This window comes from Ahaetulla prasina, chromosome 4 (genome assembly GCF_028640845.1).
Source record: "Ahaetulla prasina isolate Xishuangbanna chromosome 4, ASM2864084v1, whole genome shotgun sequence".
Lineage (NCBI taxonomy): Eukaryota > Metazoa > Chordata > Lepidosauria > Squamata > Colubridae > Ahaetulla > Ahaetulla prasina.
Genome location: NC_080542.1, coordinates 14170805 through 14194927, shown reverse-complemented (window position 1 = coordinate 14194927; position 24123 = coordinate 14170805). Strand labels below are relative to the sequence as shown.

Here is a 24123-nt window from a genome sequence, read left to right as displayed (position 1 = left end):
GTTCCAAGAAGTTTCCACACCCATTTGCACTATTCAGATGACTCTGAGGGCACAAATAAACCTCCAACTGCCCTCAACAACTCTCAGAAAGGGTCCTAACAAATAGATGATGATGATGATGATGATGATAATAATAATAATAACAAAAACAACAACAACAACAACAACAGAGTTGGAAGGGACATTGGAGGTCTTCTAGTCCAACCCCCTGCCCAGGCAGGAAACCCTACACCATTTCAGACAAATGGTTATCCAATGTTTTCTTAAAAATTTCCAGTGTTGAAGCATTCACAAGTTCAGCAGGCAAGTTGTTCCACTTATTAATTGTTATAACTGTCAGGAAATTTCTCCTTAGTTCTAAGTTGCTTCTTTCCTTGATTAGTTTCCACCCATTGCGTCTTGTTCTACCCTCAGGTGGTTTGGAGAATAGTTTGACTCCCTCTTCTTTGTGGCAACCCCTGAGATATTGGAACACTGCTATCATGTCTTCCCTAGTCCTTCTTTTCATTAAACTAGATATACCGAGTTCCTGCAACCGTTCTTCATGTTTTAGCCTCCAGTCCCCTAATCATCTTTGTTGCTCTACTCTGCACTCTTTCTAGAGTCTCAGCATCTTTTTTACATTGTGGCGACCAAAACTGTATGCAATATTCCAAGTGTGGCCTTACCAAGACATTATAAAGTGGCACTAACACTTCACGTGATCTTGATTCTATCCCTCTGTTTATGCAGCCCAGAACTGTGTTGGCTTTTTTAGCAGCTGTTGCACACTGCTGGCTCATATCTAAATGGTTGTCCAGTAGGACTCCAAAATCCCTCTCACAGTTACTACTATTGAGCTATTGATGACTGGAAGGAATATAAATCCTTCCATTCTCCATGAGTCACTCAAAACTGAAGAAGCTTCTTGGATGAGAAGTGGAATATCTTCAAGGAAAAAACAAAGGAAGTCCAGTTGCCTTTTGAAAAAGAACTTTTTGGACAACCACGACCTGGACGATTGAGACTCCCCATAGACATTTAGATTGAATTTTATTTTTGCTTATCTTTTTAATTTCTTTTGTTTGCTGCTTCTTATTCTGTTGCTGTAAGTGCATATAATTTGAAAGTGATTTGTCTAATGAACCCTAACCCTAACCCTGCTAATAAAATATCAACATTGAACAAAGCAGCATCTCAAAATGTAACGTGTAGAGTAAATCAGTAAACAGTAAACAGTAAACTTTACTATAATACAATAAGTTTTCCACGTTGAAAAATATCATGAATTACATACATCTTATTCTATATGAAAAAAGATACATTGTAATTCATTTAAATTGAATATTAATACATATTGGGTGGTCTTATGTTCTTAAAGGCTTTAAATATAGTAAAATCGAATTCCACCCAGAAGCCAAATGGAAAACAGGATAAACTCATGCAGTTATGAGAAATGGCAGAAAAAGGGTAGGTAAAGTTCTAATTTTTGATTGGTCTTCAATGTATTTATGTATGTACTATAGGTAAAGTTCTAATTTTTGATTGGTTTTCAATGTATGTATCTTTCACTGAAACAATATTATGGAATTATATTCCTTCTCTCTTGCCTCTCATTAACTGCTTTTTATTGTTCAGATCAGGCCTTACTAGAATAACAAAGCATTTGGGGAAAAAGATGCAACCCAGTGACCCTACACTGGAAGATAATATAGAAAAGATCTCCACAGCCACCATGTATTTCCCCTTGGTGCTCAGATAGGTTGGAAAAAAGGACAACCAGACACTACAAAAACACAACAGGCTGAAGGAGATAAACTTGGTCTCATTAAAACTGTCTGGTAAATGCCGGGCTTGGAAAGCCACACTGAAACCAACAATGGCAAGGAAAAGCAGGTAGAATAAGACACAGTAAAACATGAGAGTAGATCCTTCATTACATCCCAGGATGATTTCATCTGCCACTAAGTTCATCTCAGCATCTGGATATGGGGGTGAGGTTATAAGCCATGCAGTGCAAAGAATGACTTGAACAAAGGAGCAAGAAAGAACAATGTAATTATCTAACTGTTTGCCCAGCCAGCTCCTCATCTTGGATCCTGGCATTGAAGCCATGAAAGCTAAAATGACAATGATGGTTTTCGCCAATATACAAGAAATGGCTACTGAGAAGACAATCCCAAAAGCAGTTTGTCGCAAAAGGCAGGTCACCTTTTCAGGTTTTCCAATGAATAAAAAACTGCAAAGGAATGAGAGCACAAGCGAGATGAGGAGAAGGTAGGTGATGTTTCGGTTGTTGGCCTTGACAATGGGAGTGTCCTGGTATTTGATGAAGATCCCAAGCACCACAGTAGCAATGCAAGCAAAGACAATTGCCATAATGGCCAAACTGGTGCCTAACACATCTTCATACGACAAGAAAGTTATATGTTTTGGAAGGCACGAGTCATGGTTGTTATTTGGATATTGTCCTTCTGGGCATGGTAAACAATCATCCATGTCTGCAAAAGAAAATGTTATTATTACAGAAATATTATTACAAAAAATGTTAATATTACAGAAATTATTACAGAAATAGAGCACAACAATGATGAAAATTATCTTGAATGCATTTGGGTCAATATTAAAGTGGGGGGGAAGGACATTGTCATAAGTCTACACTATAGGCCGCCCAACCAAACAGAGGAATTAGATGAACTTTTTGCTAGTCAGCTAACTAAGGTATGTAGGAAGCACAATAGTAATGTGAGATTTTAACCCTGATACCCTGATATCAACTGGGAGACAAACTCTGTACCAAGTGGAAGATCCAACAGGTTCCTAACAACTAGTAGGCAAGTTTGTTTCCCTAAAAGTAGAGAACAAGGGGATCAGCCATATTGGACTTAATTCTCACTAAAAGATGAAATGATAGAAGGTGTTGAAGCTACAGGAACCTTGGGGACAAGTGATCATGCAATATTGGAATTCAACATTATGCAAACACAAGTAGTAGAACAAAGTCAAAGTAGAGTCTTGGATTTTAAGAGAGCTAATTTCAATAAACTTACAGAGAGCTTCAGAAGGATTCCATGGATGAGAATCCTCAAGGGGAAAACAACTCAAGAAGCTTGGGAAATTTTGAAAAGTGAGATTATAAAAGCCCAGTCTAGCACAATACCTGCACTCTTTCTAGAGTTGAGAGTCTAGAAAGAGTGCAGAGAAGAGCAACAAAGATGATTAGGGGACTGGAGGCTAAAATATATGAAGAACAGTTGCAGGAACTGGGTATGTCTAGTTTAATGAAAAGAAGGACTAGGGGAGACATGATAACAGTGTTTCAATATCTCAGGGGTTGCCACAAAAAAGAGGGAGTCAAACTATTTTCCAAAGCATCTGAGGGTAGAACAAGAAGCAATGGATGGAAACTGATCAAGGAAAGAAGCAACTTAGAACTAAGGAGAAATTTCCTGACAGTTATAACAATTAATAAGTGAAACAACTTGCCTGCAGATGTTGTGAATGCTCCAACACTGGAAATTTTTAAGAAAACATTGGATAACCATTTGTCTGAAGTGGTGTAGGGTTTCCTGCCTGGGCTGGGAGCTGGACTAGAAGACTTCCAAGGTCTCTTCCAACTCTGTTATATTATTATTATTATTATTATTATTATTATTATTATTATTATTATTATTATTATTATTATTATTATTATTATTATTATTATTATTATTATACAGTGTGGAAGATATTGCATTAATGAAGATACGGTTAATACTGACTTAAGTAAGAATTTTAGTACAGTCAGCTCAGTTTAATAGATTTGTTTGGCATAATCTGTTCTCGACAAAGCCATAGTGGCTTCCGTTTATAACTTGTGAACAACTAGAAACAAATCAAGTTATAACTAGAAGCCAGCACAGATTTGTTAAAAACCGATCATGCCAACCCAATCTTCTTTCATTCTTTGATAAAGTGACCAAACTAGCAGACCAGCAAAATGCTGTGGACATGGTATACTTAGATCTTAATACTTCAGTGGGAGGCTGCCTGGTAGTTACAGAACTGTTGCTAGACTTTAAACACTAATAAATCACTTCTATAATACAGTCAATGAATGTGGATAGAATTAGACTCAAGTCAAATTTATGTTTACTTCCCCCTCCCCTTTATTAATCTACTAAATATTCAAACTGATGAACAATTAGACTAGTCAATATTGTAATTGTTGTAATTCAATGTAAAGTTCATCAGATTAAATTACAGCAGTATAAGAAGCCATAGAAATTTCTTATCGTGATATGGAAAAAATGAGTAATAAAATATTTTTTTTAAAAAAAATATCCATGCAGACCAATGACTGGAAAATGAATTTTTTACCCTTCTGTGAATATATATTTCAGACATATTATCTAACTGTAACATTTTTAAAATACAACATGGAAATACATTCCGAAGAAAAAATTTCTCTCACAAATTTTCACATGGATATATTTAAATTGAAGACCAGCTCACAATTTCATTGAAGGACAGAATGTTTATTTATTGTAGTGATTTTAGAGGGAAGGATACAAAGCAGCAGTGAAATTGCCTCCTTGCAGCAAACAGCAAACAGCAAACAGCCTGCTTTAGTTTCATTTTCATTTTCAGCACAGCCTGATTAGCACAAGGGAAAAAAATCTGCCTCACAGCAATTTGCCTCCTTACAGCAAGCAGCAGTGACCTGCACGGCAATGGGCAATGGCAATCCCTGCAGTCTGAAACAGCTGAGGGTCAGGAAGCTGATCCCAACGACAATCAGCTGCTTGTGCTAATCAGGCTGTGCTGAAGCTGAAACAGGCTGCTTGCTGCAAGGAGGTAAATTGCTGGGAGGCAAAGGCCAAAGGGTGGGGGCCAGAGGGTGGGTGGGGCTATATTTGGTGTATAAGATGACCCAAATTTTCACCATCTTTTAGGTGGGGAAGTGCATCTTATACTCCAAAAAATACAGTATTTCAAATGAATGTTGGAAATGCAAATGTAAAGAAGGGACATTTTATCACTGATGGTGGGCATGTGACAAAGCAAAGAGACATTGAAATAGGATTCACATCTTTTGAGATTTTCAAAGTGAACATAAAGATAAAACCAGAAATGCTTCTTTGGGGTTTAATGGATAAAAACTTGTAAAAAAAAATGGCAACTTTGATGTTATATTATATTGATGGCAGCAAGATTATGCACAAAAATGGAAGGATGCTTTTATTCTTAGATGGGTTACTTGGAACCCTGACAGTGAGGTTTCAAGAGAAATGGCACTGATGTTTCAAAGCATTAGTGTTCTGTCCCCTCCCGGCCTCAGCCACGCCAGCTGGTTAAACAAGCCAGTAATTGAGTTAATGGCTGCTATCAGTCCTGGCAGAGAATCTGCAGCTGCCTGCCAAAGTCTCCCTTATCTTGGGGTTGCCAAGCAACCAGGAAGTCAGCAATCCAGGACGAATGTTTGATTTCCAATCAAACGTGTGCATCTACTGCAGAGATTTTAGAAAGCACATTTGTGACGGCCACAAATGGATGCTTAGATGACTAAATTGACTGCTTTGATTAACCCACCCACCCCACCCACCCCAAAAAAACACAATTATTTTTGATTCTACTTGGAAATTGCTTCTGGACTTTGTGCTTGAGGTAGAAAAAAAATGAAACTTTGATTTTGGATTTTACCAATTGCTGGTAGACAGGTAGAAATGGCTGGTTTACATTATTATCCAAAATTAAAGAGTTGAGGTGTGATGCTATTATCTTGTTCTACTGCACCAAAGGGAGTCAGAAGTCAATATCTTTTCTTTCTTTTTTCCTTTGCTCTGCACTTTTTCCTTTCCTTCTCCCTCCCGTACTTTCCCACTAATTTCATTTATATTTTTTTGTACTTTATATTATAAACTAAAAAAGAAAAGCAACAGAACAATGATTAGGACCAACTGATCAACAGGCAATCCAGACTAAAATGTAATAATAAAATCCACACACACACAAAGAGAGACCATTAAACAATGACAAACATCAATCCCAGACCTGGAACAAAAGGGATTACGGAGTGGATGGAATGTTCTGATTTATTTCATTCATCCCCATCAGCATCATTTTTTCTTCATATAATATAATATATATATAATTATATAATATTTAACTAGAATAGAATAGAATAGAATAGAATAGAATAGAGTAACAGAGTTCAAAGGGACCTTGGAGGTCTTCTAGTCCAACCTCCTGCTTAGGCAGGAAACCCTACACCTCTTCAGACAAATGGTTATCCAACATCTTCTTAAAAACTTCCAGTGTTGGAGCATTCACAACTTCTGGAGGCAAGTTGTTCCACTGATCTAACAGTCAGAAAATTTCTCTTCAGTTCTAAGTTGCTTTTCTCCTTGATTAGTTTCCACCCATTGTTTCTTGTCCTACCCTCAGGTACTCTGGAGAATAGCTTGGCTCCTTTGTGGCAGCCCCTGAGATATTGTAACACTGCTATCAAGTCACTTCTAGTCTTCCTTTTTACTAGACTAGACATACCCAGTTCCTGCAACCGTTCTTCATATGTTTTCGTCTCCAGTCCCCTAATCATCTTTGTTGCTATTCTCTGCACTCTTTCTAGAGTCTCAACATCTTTTTTACATCGTGAAATGTATATGAATGAATAAATTCCATTGGCTTACCTTCCACCCAGGTTACCAAGGAATGTTTGATGTTATAAGAGGAATATAACTTACCTTTTTGATTTGCAATCTTTCCCTCTGGACATGAATGGCACCTATAACAGCAAAAGGGTTTCCCTTCTATCTTGGTCTTACTGGAACCTGAGTGACAATTGTCATTGCACAGTGAATGGGGTCTTTTCTGAAATGAACGTGAATGGATTAAGAATCAATTTGCCATTCCATGAGAGTATTTGTTCTTGTAAACAAGACACACACAAATAAAATATGAAAAAATCACTAACTTCTTTTCTAGCATATTGTGAAGATTTTTGGAAAATACTTTCATGGTGTTTTTTTAATTGAGTGTAACTCATTAAATTTTTCTGCACAATAACCAACAATACTTACAGTATTTACTTTTAAATGATGATGGATGACATCTAAGCTGCTGTTTCTTATGTTAATTAATTCTGCTTTCCTGTGTGCAAGAATGGAGTTGATTTTTTTTTTCCAACTAAAGCTTTATCTACTAGTTTCTCCATCACATATAATGGGTTGAATCCAGATATTACGGGTTTTTGAAGCAATTGTACATGTAATGAGGTAATTGTAATTGATGATGAAGTACAAGTGACTGGATGCTATATTCAATCATCATTGAAGGGCCTCTGGTGGCTCAACAGACTAATGCAGTCTGTTATTAACAGCAGCTGTTTGCAATTACTGCAGTTTCAAGTCCCACCAGGCCCAAGGTTGACTCAGCCTTCTAAGATAGGTAAAATGAGGACCCAGATTGTTGGGGGCAATTAAGTTGACTTTGTATATAATATACAAATGGATGAAGACTATTGCTTGACATAGTGTAAGCCGCCCTGAGTCTTCGGAGAAGGGCGGGATATAAATGCAAATAAAAAAAAATCATATTAAAGACCAGAAAAGCCAATGTGATTAATATGCCTCACCCAAAAAGGCATATTAAAGCTCTCTTCTTTAAAGCTCAAACTACAATTTCCAAGCACAAGAAAGCACAAATATTACTACATTTTAATGCCCACTCAGCAGCTGTTCTGTTTGCTTTTATCTTTAATTTGATTTGAAACAGAAATTGTTTCTTCACTTTGATCATCTGGAGAATTCTACTTTGACTGGAATACATAGTGATAGTATAAGCAGCAACAATAATTTATCTAAGGCTCTGTGGCTAAGATGCTGAGCTTGTCGATCGAAAGGTCAGCAGTTCAGTGATTCGAATCCCTAGTGCCGCATAACAGGGTTACTCATCCCAGCTTCTGGCAACCTAGCAGTTCGAAAACATGTTAAAAAAATGTCACTAGAAAAATAGGGACCATCTTTGGTGGGAAGGTAACAGCGTTCCATGTGCCTTTGGCATTTAGTCATGCCGACAACATGATCACAAAGACGTCTTCGGACAGCGCTGGCTCTTTGGCTTTGAAATAGAGATGAGCACCAACCCCTAGAGTCGGGAATGACTAGCACATATGTGTGAGGGGAATCTTTACTTTTACCTTTAATGTTATTACTAAAACCTCTTGTTTCTATTAGGACCAATAAACCAGCTTATTAAAAGCTTATGGAAAGGAACACTCTGAACATTCAAAATGTGAATTAAACTATCCCCAGATCTGTGCAAAATATATACCTGGTTAAATCTAGTGGGCCATACAATGGAATCTTCATGAATGTTGAACAATTTAGATGAGAATGAATTTGGGTCTATCCATCCAACCTTGACTTTTCTAAATGTGTTATTTAAATATGTGATCCAGTTGAAAATATCGAATTCGGCCATTATATGTCCATCGTCATCAAAAGAAATGTTTTCTCCAGCACTGTTTTTAAAGAAAGTACTTCTCAGGAACTTGTGGAGCTAAATTGGGGAGATGGTGGAGAGACATAATATCACAAAATTCTGTACTGTTTAGAATAGTCCTATCAAAGTTGAAAAGTATGGGTTTTGGCCATCATTCTGCTTAACAACTGTCAACACAACACTGTCAAATAATTTACTAAGACTGTATTACTATTATTCTACTCTTCCTTACTAGTATCTATCTCTTCCCAGTTATTACTATAACCATGCTGCTTGTATCTTTCAATTATATTGTTTTTATTTGCATCCTAGTATGATTTGATAGCTTATTAGTAACCTTGACTATCACTAAGTGTATCTTTTTATTCTTTACGAATGTATTTTATTCTCCTGATATACACTGAGAGCATATACACCAAAGACAAATTCCTTGTGTGTCCAATCAAACTTGGCCAATAAAGAATTTTATTCTAATAGAGAAAACACATTGCTGCAGAGGACAAGAATTAGACATTCTAGAGATACGTTTGTACTCATGATACTCATTACAGTTAGGAGGAGGAGGAGGAGGAGGAAGGGAAGGGAAGGGAAGGGAAGGGAAGGAAGGAAGGAAGGAAGGAAGGAAGGAAGGAAGGAAGGAAGGAAGGAAGGAAGGAAGGAAGGAAGGAAGGAAGGCGGGGAACAGTGTCCAAATGAGCTGTACAGGTAATGTGATGACAGGTTGTCAGATTTGAAAAAGTAAGGTAAAGATAAAGGTTCCCCTCGCACATACGTGCTAGTCATTGCCGACTCTAGGGACGGTGCTCATTTCCATTTCAAAGCCGAAGAGCCAGCGCTGTCTAAAGACGTCTCCATGGTCATGTGCCGGCATGACTCAATGCCAAAGGCTCATGGAACGCTGTTACCTTCCCACCAAAGGTGGTCCCTATTTTTTCTACTTTCATTTTTACTTGCTTTCGAAACTGCTAGGTTGGCAGAAGCTGGGACAAGTAACGGGAGCTCACCCCATTACACTAGGGATTTGAACCGCTGAGCTGCCGACCTTTCGATCGACAAGCTTAACGTCCTAGCCCCTGAGCCACCGTTAGGAGGAGGCGGAGGAGGAAGGGAAGGGAAGGGAAGGGAAGGGAAGGGAAGGAAGGAAGGAAGGAAGGAAGGAAGGAAGGAAGGAAGGAAGGAAGGAAGGAACTACTTTTGGAAAAGTAGTTGCATTTAATATATTATATTTGTTAATATAATAAAAACATATTTGTTCAGAAAAGTTTATTCTCTCTAAGTCAGAAACCATAGTTTCAAAACATGAATGTTTTTATCAAATTTACTCAGCAGAAACTTAACAATACAAAAAAAAAATTAAGATATTCATCCACAGGGACTAAACGAGAGGTATGAACTTTTATACTTATATTGCAACATACAATGTCTATTCAAAGAATAAGTTAAGAAAAGGAATCCTTTTGGGTATAGAAATATTGAAATATTCAATATGATTCTTTTACACATCTATACATCTATCTCTAACATTCCAGTAATATCTATAAATTCTTTGAGAAAATACGATCTTAAAATTCTACCTAGTGATGATCCTCAGGTCAATTATGAATGCAACTGTTTGTTTGTTTTTTGGATCTGTCATAAATATCTTTCCTGGCACTTACTGTACAGTGGACAATCTGTCCATATTCTCTTCTTTTCACCAGATCTTTCACCAGATCTGGCACTAATTCTTCTACAGGTGTATGCTTTTGCAAAATACCTGCCATGGTTCCTGATTTAATTGAACTTGTCCGATCTGTTTCATCTTTCCTCTTTGTTTTCTCTTGGATGAAGTTATTGCATGCAAAGCATATGCCATAATGTAAACTGCATTGTAGATGCTATAACTGTGACCAGACATGCTTGTGTCAAAAAGGGTCATAGGGAGATTCTCCAGCTTTTCCTCCCCACTGCAGATCTCCTCATCCTTCTCTTCTAGAGGGGAATCTGAGAAACCACAATTAAATGCGTCTTTCCACAAGACTCTGATAAAGACATCTCTATTCTCTGAAGCAGGATTCCTTTCCTTCAGAAAGCTCTGGAATCCTCTAGGTGAGTTTGTGTGAACTGCAAGGGACAGAGCTCCATGGAGGCATTGAACGTCAGAATCTCTTAGAAAACTGGGAGATGCAAAATCCGTCTGGGCTGTCATGATCCACACTCGACTCTCAATTGCTGTATCATAAAATTGTGCAAAGTGGAAAATTAATCTTAAAACACCAATAGTGTGTATTTCGCCTTGTATAATAACAGTATTAGCTGTGCTTCCTGTGACAATATGTGACGTTGCAAACCATTTTGTTACTATTTCAGCAAATTCACCTGAGAAAGCCGTTTTGGGCATCGTTTCTAAGAAAGCCACACAGATACCATGCTGAGAATATATGGGAAGTATATTCTGTACAAATATCTCTCCTTGACGATTGTCATCATCAGAAGCAACTACACCAATCCAGAACCAATTGAAATACAGTAGCAACTCAAGAATCCCCATATACTGAAGGCTCCTTTCTGGAAACATCTGGTGGAAGAAATCTTCTTTGGTCTTGTCATTTATCACTGGTGATGAACCGTATAAGATCTTGAGATAGAACACATGGAAGATGAGAATCATGACGCTAAATCATACGATGCACTCATTTGAAAGGTTAAGTTAGTCCTCAACTTATGACCACAACTGAGCCCAAAATTTCTGTAGCTAAGTGAGACATTTGTTAACTGACTTTTGCCCCATTTTATGACCTTTCTCGTTACATTTGTTAATTTAGCATGTTATGTTAGATCAAGGTTGTCAAACTTGATTTAACTGAGGGCCACATCAGGGTGGTGTTTGGGAGGATGGGGGGATGGCCAGAGTGGGTGTAAACATCAGTTTTCAGCTGCGATGGCCACCTGCAGCCCTCTGCCATGGAAAACAGAGCTCACAGGGCCACCTGCAGCCCCCTGGGCTCTGTTTTTGGCCTCCTGCAGCCTGTTGTGACCTAGGCCCGTGTAGTTATTATCAGACACAATCAGTCCTAAACAAAAATATTTTATTAGAACAGCTGAGAATTACTTCATTCTCAGCTTAGTGCAAATTAAGTACAAAACAAAGTCCTTCAGAAAAAGTCCTTCGGCCTTATCACAAACCTTTAACTTCTTTGGCACTCTGCCAAAGGCTTTTCTTGGCAAGAACTCCACAGAGTTCAGAAACAGGAGGCAAGAAACAATTGTAGCAATGTTGCTTTCCTACAAAGAACCCAAGAGCTATTGCTGCTCTTTTAAGCCTTATGGGAGGGACCAATCATCTGCTCTTACTCCCGAGCCATCCTTTTTGCTTTAGCTGCTCTTGCCTTCTGGCAGCTCTTCACATGCATGCACTAGGAACAGGCAACTCCTCTTCCTCTGCCTCTCTGCTGTATGCCTCTGGAGGCTCTGTGCATTGCTCCCAGATGGCCTGTGCCCTATCTCTGCCACCGACACAGATCCTTCATCCGGGCCTTCCCCTGACTCCAAGACTGACCCATTGTCCTCCCAGCCTCCTCACTGTCTGACTCCACTGCCCGCTCTGCAGATTGCTGGTGGAGCACAACACAGCCCTCTGCCAATGAAAACATAGCTCAGAGCCCCCCCCCGGGCTCTGTTTTTGGCTGCGATGACCCCTTGCAGCCCTCTGCCAGTGAAAATGGGGCTCGGGAGGTCCCAGCTCCATTTTCAATGGCAGAAGCCATGCAGGCCGACCCTTTGTTGTTTCCAAGGTGGCCCCATGGGCCAGATGTAAGCACCCCATGGGCGGATCCAGTCTGGGGGCCTTGAGTTTGACACTCCTCAGTTAGATGAATATGGCTTCCCCATTGACTTGGCTTGTCATAAGGTCACAGAAGATGTTCACATAAACCCAAGACCACCATCATATAAGTCAGTTGCCAAGATCTGGATTTTGATCTTGTGACCATGGGCTGCTGCAATGGCCATAAATGTGAAAAATAGTGATAAGCCACTTTTTTCAGGGCTGTTTTAACTTTCAGTGTTCACTAATTGAACTGTTGTAAGTTGAGGGTCACCTGTACCAGCTGCTTTGCTACATAAATTTGCCATACAAAATTTTTTGCTGATTAACTATATGCATTCTTTAAATCCCCACCTTTGGATATATGGATTGTACTGGACTAAGTGCAAAATGAAACAGAGATAATACAAATCATATGCAATCTATTCTACTTTCAGAAATATTGAAGAAAGGCTAAGGTTTAATTTTCCCCTTCTAATTCAGTAGTAGATCTGATCTCAGTCTCTGCCTTTTTATTTATTTTTAAATTTGTTTTGTTTTGTCCTTTTTCTGTAAAATAATCATTCTGTATGGAACATGAACATTTCTGCTGGTGTTGATCTCCTCTCAGTTGCTGAGATGTTACCAGACATGGCACTACAACATCTGGGCTACCGATTGTAGGCAAAGAGCTGATGGAACAAAAGATGATTTTCTCTGTTTTTGTTACAATTTACTGGTTGCCTGAATTACAAAGCTCAGATATGATGCACCTCTGTTAGAACTTTAGGTGAGATAGTTGAAGGATCCCTTGGGAAAAATCAGAGACTGATTCTGTCTGAAGAAACAGACATGATACATGACTGTGTATATGTATTAAAAAAAACAGACAGGCATCTAAAAAATTAAGAAGGAAATAGAAATGCCGGTTCTAGGAACTATGTGAAATAATTTCTTCTTGGTAGATCTACAAAAGAGGCTTTTTAAAGTATTGAAGAAATTCAAGACAAATGATAATAGTCATTCAAATAAATTAAAGAGCAAGACTGATTTTTGTAAAAAGAAAGAATATAAAATTGGCTTATTTGGTAGTGGTTAAAATGGTTCATGTCTGACTTTGAGGGAGTTATCTGGGTTGGGAATTATTGGTGTTATCTGCCTCTAGTTAAGAGTTGAGTAGTGGGATGAAGATTTTTATATTTGTTAACTACAAGAGAGAGTGAAATTGTTTATAGTTGTTCATTTTAATTTTTTCCTTTTCTCTTTCTATTATTTTCTGTTTTACTTTCCTGCATCTTTTTCTTCTTCTATCTCTATTCTTCCCTTTGGTTTACCTGACTCTGTGGTCTCTTCCCATAATCCCAAAAGTTTTGACCAAAAACTTTCTACTATTGATCTCACTCCGTTCCTAAAAGGACTATAAGGGGCGTGCATAAGAGCATTCCTGTCCATTCCTGTCCTATTCCTGTCCTATTGTTTTTCTTTTTCTTCTTATATATATATGCTTATACTTCCTTATATTTCCTCATATATATGTTTATATACTGTATAATCTTTTTGTGTGATGCCTATATATATTGTTGTGACAAATAAATAAATATAAATATAATATTATTATTGTGCTTAAAACTTTTAACAAAATTGTTAGCAAAATAATAATAATAACCCTTTTTTTTGTAAAAAAGAGCATATTTAATAAATTTGATATATTCTTGGTTAAAAGGTAGGTTCCTGGGACTGTTTTGGTTTCCTCACTGTTTAGATTTTTTCTGTTGAGCTTTTAAAAGGAAATACAGAAACCTTTTTTGAATACTACTATGACAAGAAAGCCTAAGGTTTTCAAAGTCCCTCAAGAAAGCTCTTAGCCAAGTCGATGAATTGATGTCTGAATAGCAAGATTGAGATTGAGCTCATGTAAAAATACATTATGTCTTAATGACTAATCAATAAAGTGATTGTTTCAATTGTTATAATTGCTTACATTAGTAAAGTTATTGATTCAGTTTAATGAACTCTTCATTGTGCACCCTTCACATACATGTACAAAAGCACCACCATACAAATTCTTTTTAAAAACCACTTACTAAAGAGCTTTCCATATTCTAACATCCATGAAAAAAACCTTAAACTTTAGACTCTTCCTAACTGTTGTTCCATGATTACCACTTACCTGTGGAATTTTGTAGAGGCTCAGGATGCTTGTCATGTGGAGACAGACTTCAGAATTAGGTCCCCCAATGACTCCCAAAATATCATTGTGAGTATCACATTTGTAGTTAGGAATGAATTTGTCCTTTGTGGATAGTAGTTCCATAGAGGCAAGGTAGGTCCATCTTGCAAGGAAATGGCTGTTTAAAATATGGAAGCCTAAACTCACATTGGGTAAGAGTTGGGCATTCTCATTGATTTCCTTCACAGCAAATACCAAGGCCAGAATGTGCTGATAATTCTGAGTAAGCATCCTACGTCACGGGAAATAGTTTTGGGTTAGATCACAGTTTTGAATGCATATTTTATGTAAACATAACCATATCAACAACATCCCATTCATGGAAAACCCAGCACTTCAAGTCAACTGCATGGATCAATTATAAAAATATTTTCTCAAAGCAAATGAGGTTTGAAAATTATTAAATAACAGGGTCACTCTCACAGTTACACCTGCCCAATTTCAACCCAATTCATAACAGTCTGTATTTTCTTTGCAGATTTTATAGTGATACTTACTAAATACGAAAACATGAGCTAAAGAGAAGTAACCTCTTTCATTTTTTGCATGCTTTGAACAATATAACCAGAGCACTCAAACTGCTTTACGATTTATATTGATTGTTTTCTAGTATGGTTTGATTGCTTATTTGTACCCTATGATTATCATTAAATGTTGTACCTTATGATTCTTGACATTTGTATCTTGTCCTTTTATTTTCACTGAGAGCATATGCACCAAAAGCAAATTCCTTGTCCACACTTGGCCAATAAAAAATTGAATTCTATTCTATTCTATTCTATTCTATTCTATTCTATTCTATTCTATTCTATTCTATTCTATTCTATTCTTTAACATAGAGAACGTGTATAATTTAGGGAAACAATGATGTTCTTGCACTTCTAATAAAGACATTCTTTTAGGATGTGTTTTACTATTGTACATTTCATGTGTCCTATCATCTCTCTCATAATATTTTGTTTTGCTTTTTTTATTACATTGAGTCAGTGTTGACTTTTGGCAACTGCTTGGAGAAGTTGCTACATTTTCTTGGGAAGGTTTTTCAGAAATATTTTGCCATTGCTTCCTTCCTAAGGTTAAGAGAGAGGGGTGGGGGTGAGGCCAAAGTCAGCCACTTGATTTCATGCCTAAGATTGGAGTGGAACTCAGGGTCTCCTAGTTTCTAGTCTGGTGTTTTAACCATTACACCAAATTATAGATCCTAATCTATATCCTCCCCAAGTTCCCATGCTTCAATTAACTCCACTGGATTTAATGAAATGTAGAGTTACCATTACCATTATGGATATAAAATTATTGAAATATTTTCTTCCTCATCTGTACTATCCCTTTCTCCTTGAAAAATAAGACATGAATTAGAAGACATAGACAAAAACATACATTTACATTGTCTAAACAACTGAAAAGATTTCTCATTGCATTCTCTAGCCTTTTCCACTCCATGTTGTAGCTATAAATGAAAACCCTACAAATAAGTTGAATTACTTGAGAACTTCATTGCATTTCATGTCTTAAACCCAAGCTGCTTACACATGGTCATCCAAACTTTCTTCAGAAGGCGGCATTTCGTAACTGATTGGACTCGAAAAAATGTAGATCTGAGAGAAAATGCCTGCAATGATGAAATGGCCTGGCTGGTAATACTTGTGGAGAATAGAAAGAGGTTCCCCAACAGGACACTTAGCATCAGGGACTTTGTGTGGAGCATGAAGCAGAGCTTGTATAGCTATCATCAGAGCCACAAATACCACCACTTTGTCTGAGAGTCTCTTTGTCTCTTCCAACATGCTTGCTCCTTATTGCTAATAAAATGCTGTTCATACCAGTGGCAATGCTCAGCTTCTCTAAAGCCAGACCTATGCAATATCTATTTCCAGTAATGGCAGTAGTATAGCTTTACCAGTCTCTTGCTCCAATTTTGCTTGAAGCATGAAATATTAATATAGTTAACCTTTGTATTTCCCTCATGTCCCAAGGGAATGTTCAAGGACCAGGAAGAGATCACATAGATCATACTTATTGAATAGTTATGGTCAAATAGGGGAATAGTGCCCACTTTGGAATGCTGAGTTCAAAATAATCTTTTCCAAAGTCAACATGTTGATGTTTATCACAGCTCAATCAGTATAATCTTAATTTCTGAACTCATGAGAAATACCATGTATGTAATTTCCTTCACTAAATAGACTCAGAAAAGAAAAGAAAAATAAGTATAAAAACTGTTCAAGAAAAGGGAGATATATATTTATGTAAACATAAATAAATATAAATATATGTCAATAACAAAATAGATGGTAGGATAGGATAGGATAGGACAGAATAGAATAGAATAGAATAGAATAGAATAGAATAGAATAGAATAGAATAGAATAGAATAGAATAGAATAGAATAGAATTCTTTATTAGCCAAATGTGATTGGACACATAAGAAGTTTGTCTTTGGTGCATATGCTTTCAGTGTACATAATAGATGGATGGATGGATGAATGGATGGATGGATGGATGGATGGATGGAGGGATGGAGGGATGGAGGGACGGACGGACAGACAAGCAGACAGACAGACAGCAACAATGACCAGAAACAATAAGAACAATGTATTGGCTATATAAAATGTAAAAATTTAATAAGGAAAAATAATCTAGTTTACAACACATTCACCCAGCATGATAAAACATCCATTCCTATTATTCACAATTTATAATAGATGCTAGTGACTGTGCATCTTTATTAACACCAAGCTGATAAGACTGTTGAAATTGGAGGACATTCACATCTAATAAACTCATATTCATGTATTGAACAGTAAAGAAGTCCCGAGGGAATGTTCATGAACCAGGAATAGATCGTATGGATCATGCTTATTTAATAGTTATGGTCAGGGGAACACTGTCCAATTTGGAATGTTGCGTTTACAATGATCTTTTCAGAAGTCAACATATTGATGTTTATCACAGCTCAACCAGTATAATCTTAATTTCTGAACTTGTGAGAAATACCATGTCTTTCCTTCACTGAAGTAGAAAAGAAAAAATGAGTATAAAAAGTGATCAAGAAAAGGGAGATATATATGTATCTCCCTTTTCTTGACCACTTTTTATACTCATTTTTTCTTATATATGTATATAAACATAAATATATATAAACATAAATATATGTGCATAACAAAATGATAGATAGATAGATAGATAGATAGATAGATAGATAGATAGATAGATAGATAGATAGATGGATGGATGGATTGATAGAAAGACAGACGGACAGACAGACAGACACAATGACCAGAAACAATAAGAACACTGCATTGGCTATATAGAATGTAAAAATTGAATAAGGGATTGAATAAGGAAAAAAGTCTAGCTTACGTCACATTCACTAAGCAGGATAAAACATCCATTCTTATTATTCACATTTTATAATAGCTGCTACTGACTGTGCATCTTTATTAATAGCAAGCTGATAAGATTGTTGAAATTGGAGGACATTCACATCTAATAAACTCATATTGACTTATTGAACTATAAAGTGTCCTTCAACTATAGAGTGTCCTTCAATTCTTTTCCTGTGATGGTTCTATATTGGTGATTGATAATTTACAATCTTCATCTTTTAGATAGTACAATTTTTCAGAGCAAACAATAGGGCTCTAAGAAGTATCAAGTATACTATTATTCATAACAAGGTAAATCTAGAAAGGGTAGAAAAGAAAAAAGAGGGGAAAATATAGGACCTACAATCTTGCAGAAGGAATAGAACTTTAGTTTGGAAAATGTCATCAAAGTTTGGCAACTTCTAAACCTGGACAATTTTTATACTTGCAATATGTGTGGAATATCAGTTATCCTAGTGCAGATATACAATAATTATCTCATTTATCATCATCAAATTAGACATATCAAATGATTTCACATGAGCTCACTTTTTCAGTAAAATATCTTATGAAAGAAATGGACATACAAAAACCATAAAATTAAAACATAAAGAAAGGTATATGGGGTCCTCATAATATTTATAGTTTTTCCATCATGTACTTTTGTGAGAAGATGAGGAATGGCTCCCTAATCAGGTGGAAAACGATTATGAACTAGAATAAAAATATTGGTGAAGTTACATGGAGGAAGGATGGACCATGGTATCCTGCTGCGCCAGTTGGAGGGATTGGGAGTGGGAGGCACCGTTTATCGGTGGTTCTCCTCCTATCTCTCCGACCGGTCGCAGACGGTGTTGACAGGGGGGCAGAGGTCGACCCCAAGGCACCTCACTTGTGGGGTGCCACAGGGGTTGATTCTCTCGCCCGTTCTGTTCAACATCTATATGAAGCCACTGGGTGAGATCATCAGTGGCTTTGGTGTGAGGTACCAGCTGTACGCTGATGACACCCAGCTGTACTTTTCCACACCGGGCCACCCCAATGAAGCTATCAAAGTGCTGTCCCGGTGTTTGGAAGCCGTACAGGTCTGGATGGGGAGAAACAGGCTCAAGCTCAATCCCTCCAAGACAGAGTGGCTGTGGATGCCGGCATCCCGGTACAGTCAGCTGAGTCCACGGCTGACTGTTGGGGGCGAGTCATTGGCTCCGATGGAGAGGGTGCGCAACTTGGGCGTCCTCCTGGATGAACGGCTGTCTTTTGAAGATCACTTGACGGCCGTCTCCAGGAGAGCTTTCTACCAGGTTCGCCTGGTGCGCCAGTTGCGCCCCTTTCTAGACCGGGATGCCTTATGCACGGTCACTTACGCCCTTGTGACGTCTCGTCTGGATTACTGCAATGCTCTCTACATGAGGCTCCCCTTGAGGGGCATCCGGAGGCTTCAGTTAGTTCAGAATGCGGCTGCGCGGGTGATAGAGGGAGCCCCTCGTGGCTCCCGTGTGACACCTATCCTGCGCAGACTGCACTGGCTACCTGTGGCCTTCCGGGTGCGCTTCAAGGTTTTGGTAACCATCTTTAAAGCGCTCCATGGCATAGGGCCGGGTTACTTACGGGACCGCCTACTGCTACCGAATACCTCTCACCGACCCGTGCGCTCTCACAGAGAGGGACTCCTCAGGGTGCCGTCAGCTAGACAATGCCGTCTGGCGACACCCAGGGGAAGGGCCTTCTCTGTGGGGGCTCCCACCCTCTGGAACGAACTCTCCCCAGGACTTCGTCAACTTCCGGACCTCCGAACCTTCCGTCGTGAGCTTAAAACACATTTGTTTATCTGCGCAGGACTGGATTAGATTTTAAATTTATACTGGTTTTAATGGGTTTTATTATTTATATTGCTTTTTAATAATTCGGCCATGTAGAATAAGTTTTTTAACTGTTATTTTAGTCTGTATTTATATGTACTTTTTTACTTGCCTGTGAACCGCCCTGAGTCCCTAGGGAGATAGGGCGGTATATAAATGTGATAAAATAAATAAATAAATAAATAAATAGCCTTGCTTCCCTGTATAGTCTGGGTGTCGGCAGTCGGTGGCTCCAGAGCCACATGCGGCTCTTTGGTCCCCCTGCTCTGGCTCCCTGTCGGCTGAACCCACCACTGGCTGACCCCACCCCTGAGTGAGAGAGAGATGAGAGACTGATGACAGATAAAGAGACAGAGAGATGAGAGAGAGAAAGAAAGAGAAAGAGAGAGAGAGAGGGTGGGAGAGGGAGAGAGAGAGAGAGATGAGGGGGACACCGTTTCCCAGAGAAAAGAAAACAATGGGAGCCACAAAACCTGGGTAGGTGTGGCTGGGGGGAAAGGTCATCAGACTGGGTGGGAGAGAGTGATATCGAGTTGGCCACACCCACCCAGGTTTTGTAGCTCTCGGTGTTTTCTTTTCTGTGGGAAATGGGTGTTTAATGCAGGGGTGAAATGCTCCCAGTTCGGACTGGATCACGTGATGCAGTAGCGATCATGGCTGGTAGTTTTTTATTTATTTTATTTATTTATTAATCGAACTTATATACCGCACCATCTCCCGTAGGACTCAGGGCGGTTCACAGGCATATTAAAACAGTACAATAAATAAGCATTAAAACCCAATTAAAACTAGATAATATCATGGCCTGGTCACTAAAAAATAAAAAAACCTATAAAAAACCCCATTAAAATATGCTAAAACCTTTTATCTTAGGCTAGTCCTGCACGCTGAAACAATAGAGTCTTCAGTTCCCGTCTGAAGGTCCGGAGGTCGGGTAGTTGTCATAATCCTGGAGGGAGCTCGTTCCACAGGGCTGGTGCCGCCACAGAGAAGGCCCTCCCCCTGGGGGCCGCCAACCTACATTGTTTGGTCGACGGCACCCTGAGGAGGCCCACTCTGTGGGAGCGCACAGGTCGTTGGGAGGCAATCGGCGGCAGAAGGCGGTCTCGAAGGTATCCTGGTCCTAAGCCATGGAGCGCTTTAAAGGTGGTCACCAAAACCTTGAATTGCACCCGAAAGACTACCGGTAGCCAGTGCAGGCCGCGCAGGATAGGTGTTATATGGGAGCAACGCGGTGCTCCCTCTATGACCCGCGCGGCCGCATTCTGGACTAACTGGAGCCTCCGGGTGCTCTTCAAGGGGAGCCCCATGTAGAGAGCATTGCAATAGTCCTGGCGGGAAGTGACGAGGACGTGAGTGACTGTGCGCAAGGCGTCACGGTCAAGGAAGGGGCGCAACTGGCGAATCAGATGGACCTGATAGAATGCTCCCCTGGCGACGGCTGTCAAATGGTTCTCTAAGGACAGCCGATCGTCCAGGAGGACGCCTAAGTTGCGCACTCCCTCCCTGGGGGTCAGTACTTCCTCCCCCACAGTCAGCGATGGTGTAAGCTGACTGTACCGGGACGCCGGTACCCACAGCCACTCTGTCTTGGAAGGGTTGAGTTGGAGCCTGTTCCTCCCCATCCAGACCCGCACGGCCTCAAGGCACCGGCCCATCACCTCGACAGCTTCGTTGGGGTGGTTCGGGGTGGAAATGTACAGCTGCGTATCATCAGCGTACAGATGATAATCCACCCCGAACCCACGGATAACCTCACCCAGCGGCTTCATGTAGATGTTGAACAGGAGAGGCGAGAGAACAGACCCCTGAGGCACCCCACAAGTGAGGCGCCTCGGGGCCGATCTCTGCCCCCCTGCCAACACCGTCTGTGAACGGTCAGAGAGATAGGAGGAGAACCACCGATAGACGGTGCCTCCCACCCCCAATCCCTCCAACCGTCGCAGCAGGATACCATGGTCGATGGTATCAAAAGCCGCTGAGAGATCTAAAAGGACCAGGACAGAGGAACAACCCCTGTCCCGGGCTCTCCAGAGGTCATCCACCAACGCGACCAAAGCCGTCTCGGTGCTGTAACCGGGCCTGAAACCGGACTGGAACGGGTCCAGATAGACAGATTCCTCCAGGTGCTGAGGAAGCTGATATGCCACCACACTCTCAACAACCTTCGCTAAAAAGCTGGACGATAGTTCGCTAAAACAGCCGGGTCCAGGGAGGGCTTCTTAAGGAGGGGCCTCACCACTGCCTCTTTCAAAGCGGCAGGGAAAACACCTTCCAACAAAGAAGCGTTGGTAACTTCCTGGAGCCAGCCTCGTGTAACCTCCCGGGTGGCCAGCACCATCCAGGAGGGACACGGGTCCAATAAACATGTGGTGGAGTTCAGCCTACCCAACAACCTGTCCATGTCCTCAGGAGTCACAGGATCGAACTCAGCCCAGATAACATTCTCAAGACTCGTCTCCGCCATCCCACCTGAATCTATCCAATCAGTGTCCAAGCCATCCCGAATCTGAGCGATTTTATCAGACAGATATTGAACAAAATCCTCAGCACGTCCCTGTAAGGGGTCCTCCCAAGCCTCCTGCCTAAGCATGGAGCGGGTCACCCTAAACAGGGTGGCTGGGCGATTATCTGCCGATGCGATGAGTGCGGAGAAATAGTTATGTTTCGCCACCCTGATCGCCACTAGATAGGTCTGAATATATGACCTCACTAGTGTTCGGTCTGGTTCGGAGCGGCTGGACCTCCAGGCGCTCTCTAGGCTTCTTTTCCGGCGCTTCATCTCTCTCAGCTCCTCGTTATACCAGGGAGCTGGTCGAGTTCGTCGCCGGGTCAGAAGCCGCAAAGGCACGACGCGGTCCAAGGCTCCAGCGGCCGCCTCATCCCAGGCAGCCGCCAGCTCCTCAGCCGAGCAGTGGGCTAACTCCCTCGGAAATGGCCCAAGCTCCGTCAGAAACCTCTCAGGGTCCATCAGGCACCTGGGACGGAACCATTGAACCGGTTCCGTCTCCCTGCGGTGAGGTGCAGCGGTCCAAAAGTCTAGCTGAAGGAGCAAATGATCAGACCATGACAAGGGTTGAGATATTAGTTCCCCTAACTCCAGATCATTTAGCCACTGTCCCGAGACAAAAATCAAATCCAGTGTGTTACCCCCGACGTGGGTGGGGACCGTAACTACCTGGGTCAGGTCCAAGGCCATCATGGAAGCCATGAACTCCCGAGCTGCCATTGACGAATCGCTCGCCGACGGCAAGTTGAAATCCCCCATGACCATAAGCCTGGGGGTCTCAACCGCCGTCCCGGCTATCATCTCCAGCAGCTCGGGCAGGGCTGCCGTCACGTAGCAAGGAGCCAGGTACGTGATCAGCAAGCCCACCTGCACCCCCCGGCCCCACCTCACGAAGAGGGTTTCACAACCGTTTATCTGCGGGACAGTGACCTCCCTCGGAGCCAGACTCTCGTTAATAACAACCGCTACTCCCCCACCCCTACCCTGGGCCCTCGGCTGATGAAATGCATGGAAACCCGGCGGGCACATCTCGGTGAGGGGAACCTCACGATTCGCGATTCGCGATTCGCGATTCGCGATTCGGTAGCAATGACGGAGCGAAGCTCTGCCCACCTGCCTGGGTGTCATTACTTCCTGGTTTTAACTAGGAAGTAATGTGTTTTTACCTTCTGCACATGCGCAGAAGGTTTTGTGCATGTGCAGAAGGTCTGCACACTCATGTGAAGCACAGCATGTGCACTTCCAAACCGGTAAGTAAGATAAGTAGATTTCACCCCTGGTTTAATGTAGGCCCCTGGTATAGCCATTAGGGTTGGGGACAAACCCTGGATCAAGGGTCAGGGTGAGTGCAGACCTGCTGTGTATGTATATGAACCAGGTTTGTGCAGAATCTGGAATGAAGCAGTAGGTGTGCTTGGATCAAGATTTGCATTTATCTATAGACCTGTTCTTTGTCTGTGACTATCAAAATTAGGGGTGGTCTGAGAAAAATATACCAAATACCAATACCAAAATGAGTAGGAATATAGTAATGTAATTGGAATATTGAGGTTATTTTTCTCAAAGTTCCTACAATTCGGCATGTTAATGTATTTTCAATATTATTTCACTAAAATATTAGAAGGAAGGAAAGAAAATTAAAACGTTATTTCAGGGGAATAAGTAATTCTTTGTTAATGTTTTATTTTTAGAATAGAATAGATTATTTTTTTATTGGCCAAGTGTGATTGGACACACAAGGAATTTGTCATGGTGCATATGCTCTTAGTGTACATAAAAGAAAAGATACCTTCATCAAGGTACAACATTTACAACACAAATGATGGTCAATATATCAATATAAATCATAAGGATTACCAGCAACAAAGTTACAATCATACAGTCATAAGTGGAAAGAGATTGGTGAAAGA

The 24123-nt window shown here is 40.4% G+C and overlaps 1 protein-coding gene across 1 annotated transcript; it reads right to left on the bottom strand.

Moving 5' to 3' along the window:
* Positions 1-1569: 1569 nt before the first annotated feature.
* On the bottom strand, positions 1570-16264 carry LOC131197952 (vomeronasal type-2 receptor 26-like). Its single transcript, XM_058182459.1, has 5 exons — positions 16008-16264; positions 14418-14709; positions 10220-11080; positions 6705-6831; positions 1570-2480 (listed from the first exon to the last, which is right to left on the bottom strand). Exons 1-5 carry the CDS (start codon positions 16262-16264, stop codon positions 1570-1572), a joined length of 2448 nt encoding a protein of 815 aa, XP_058038442.1.
* Positions 16265-24123: the final 7859 nt, after the last annotated feature.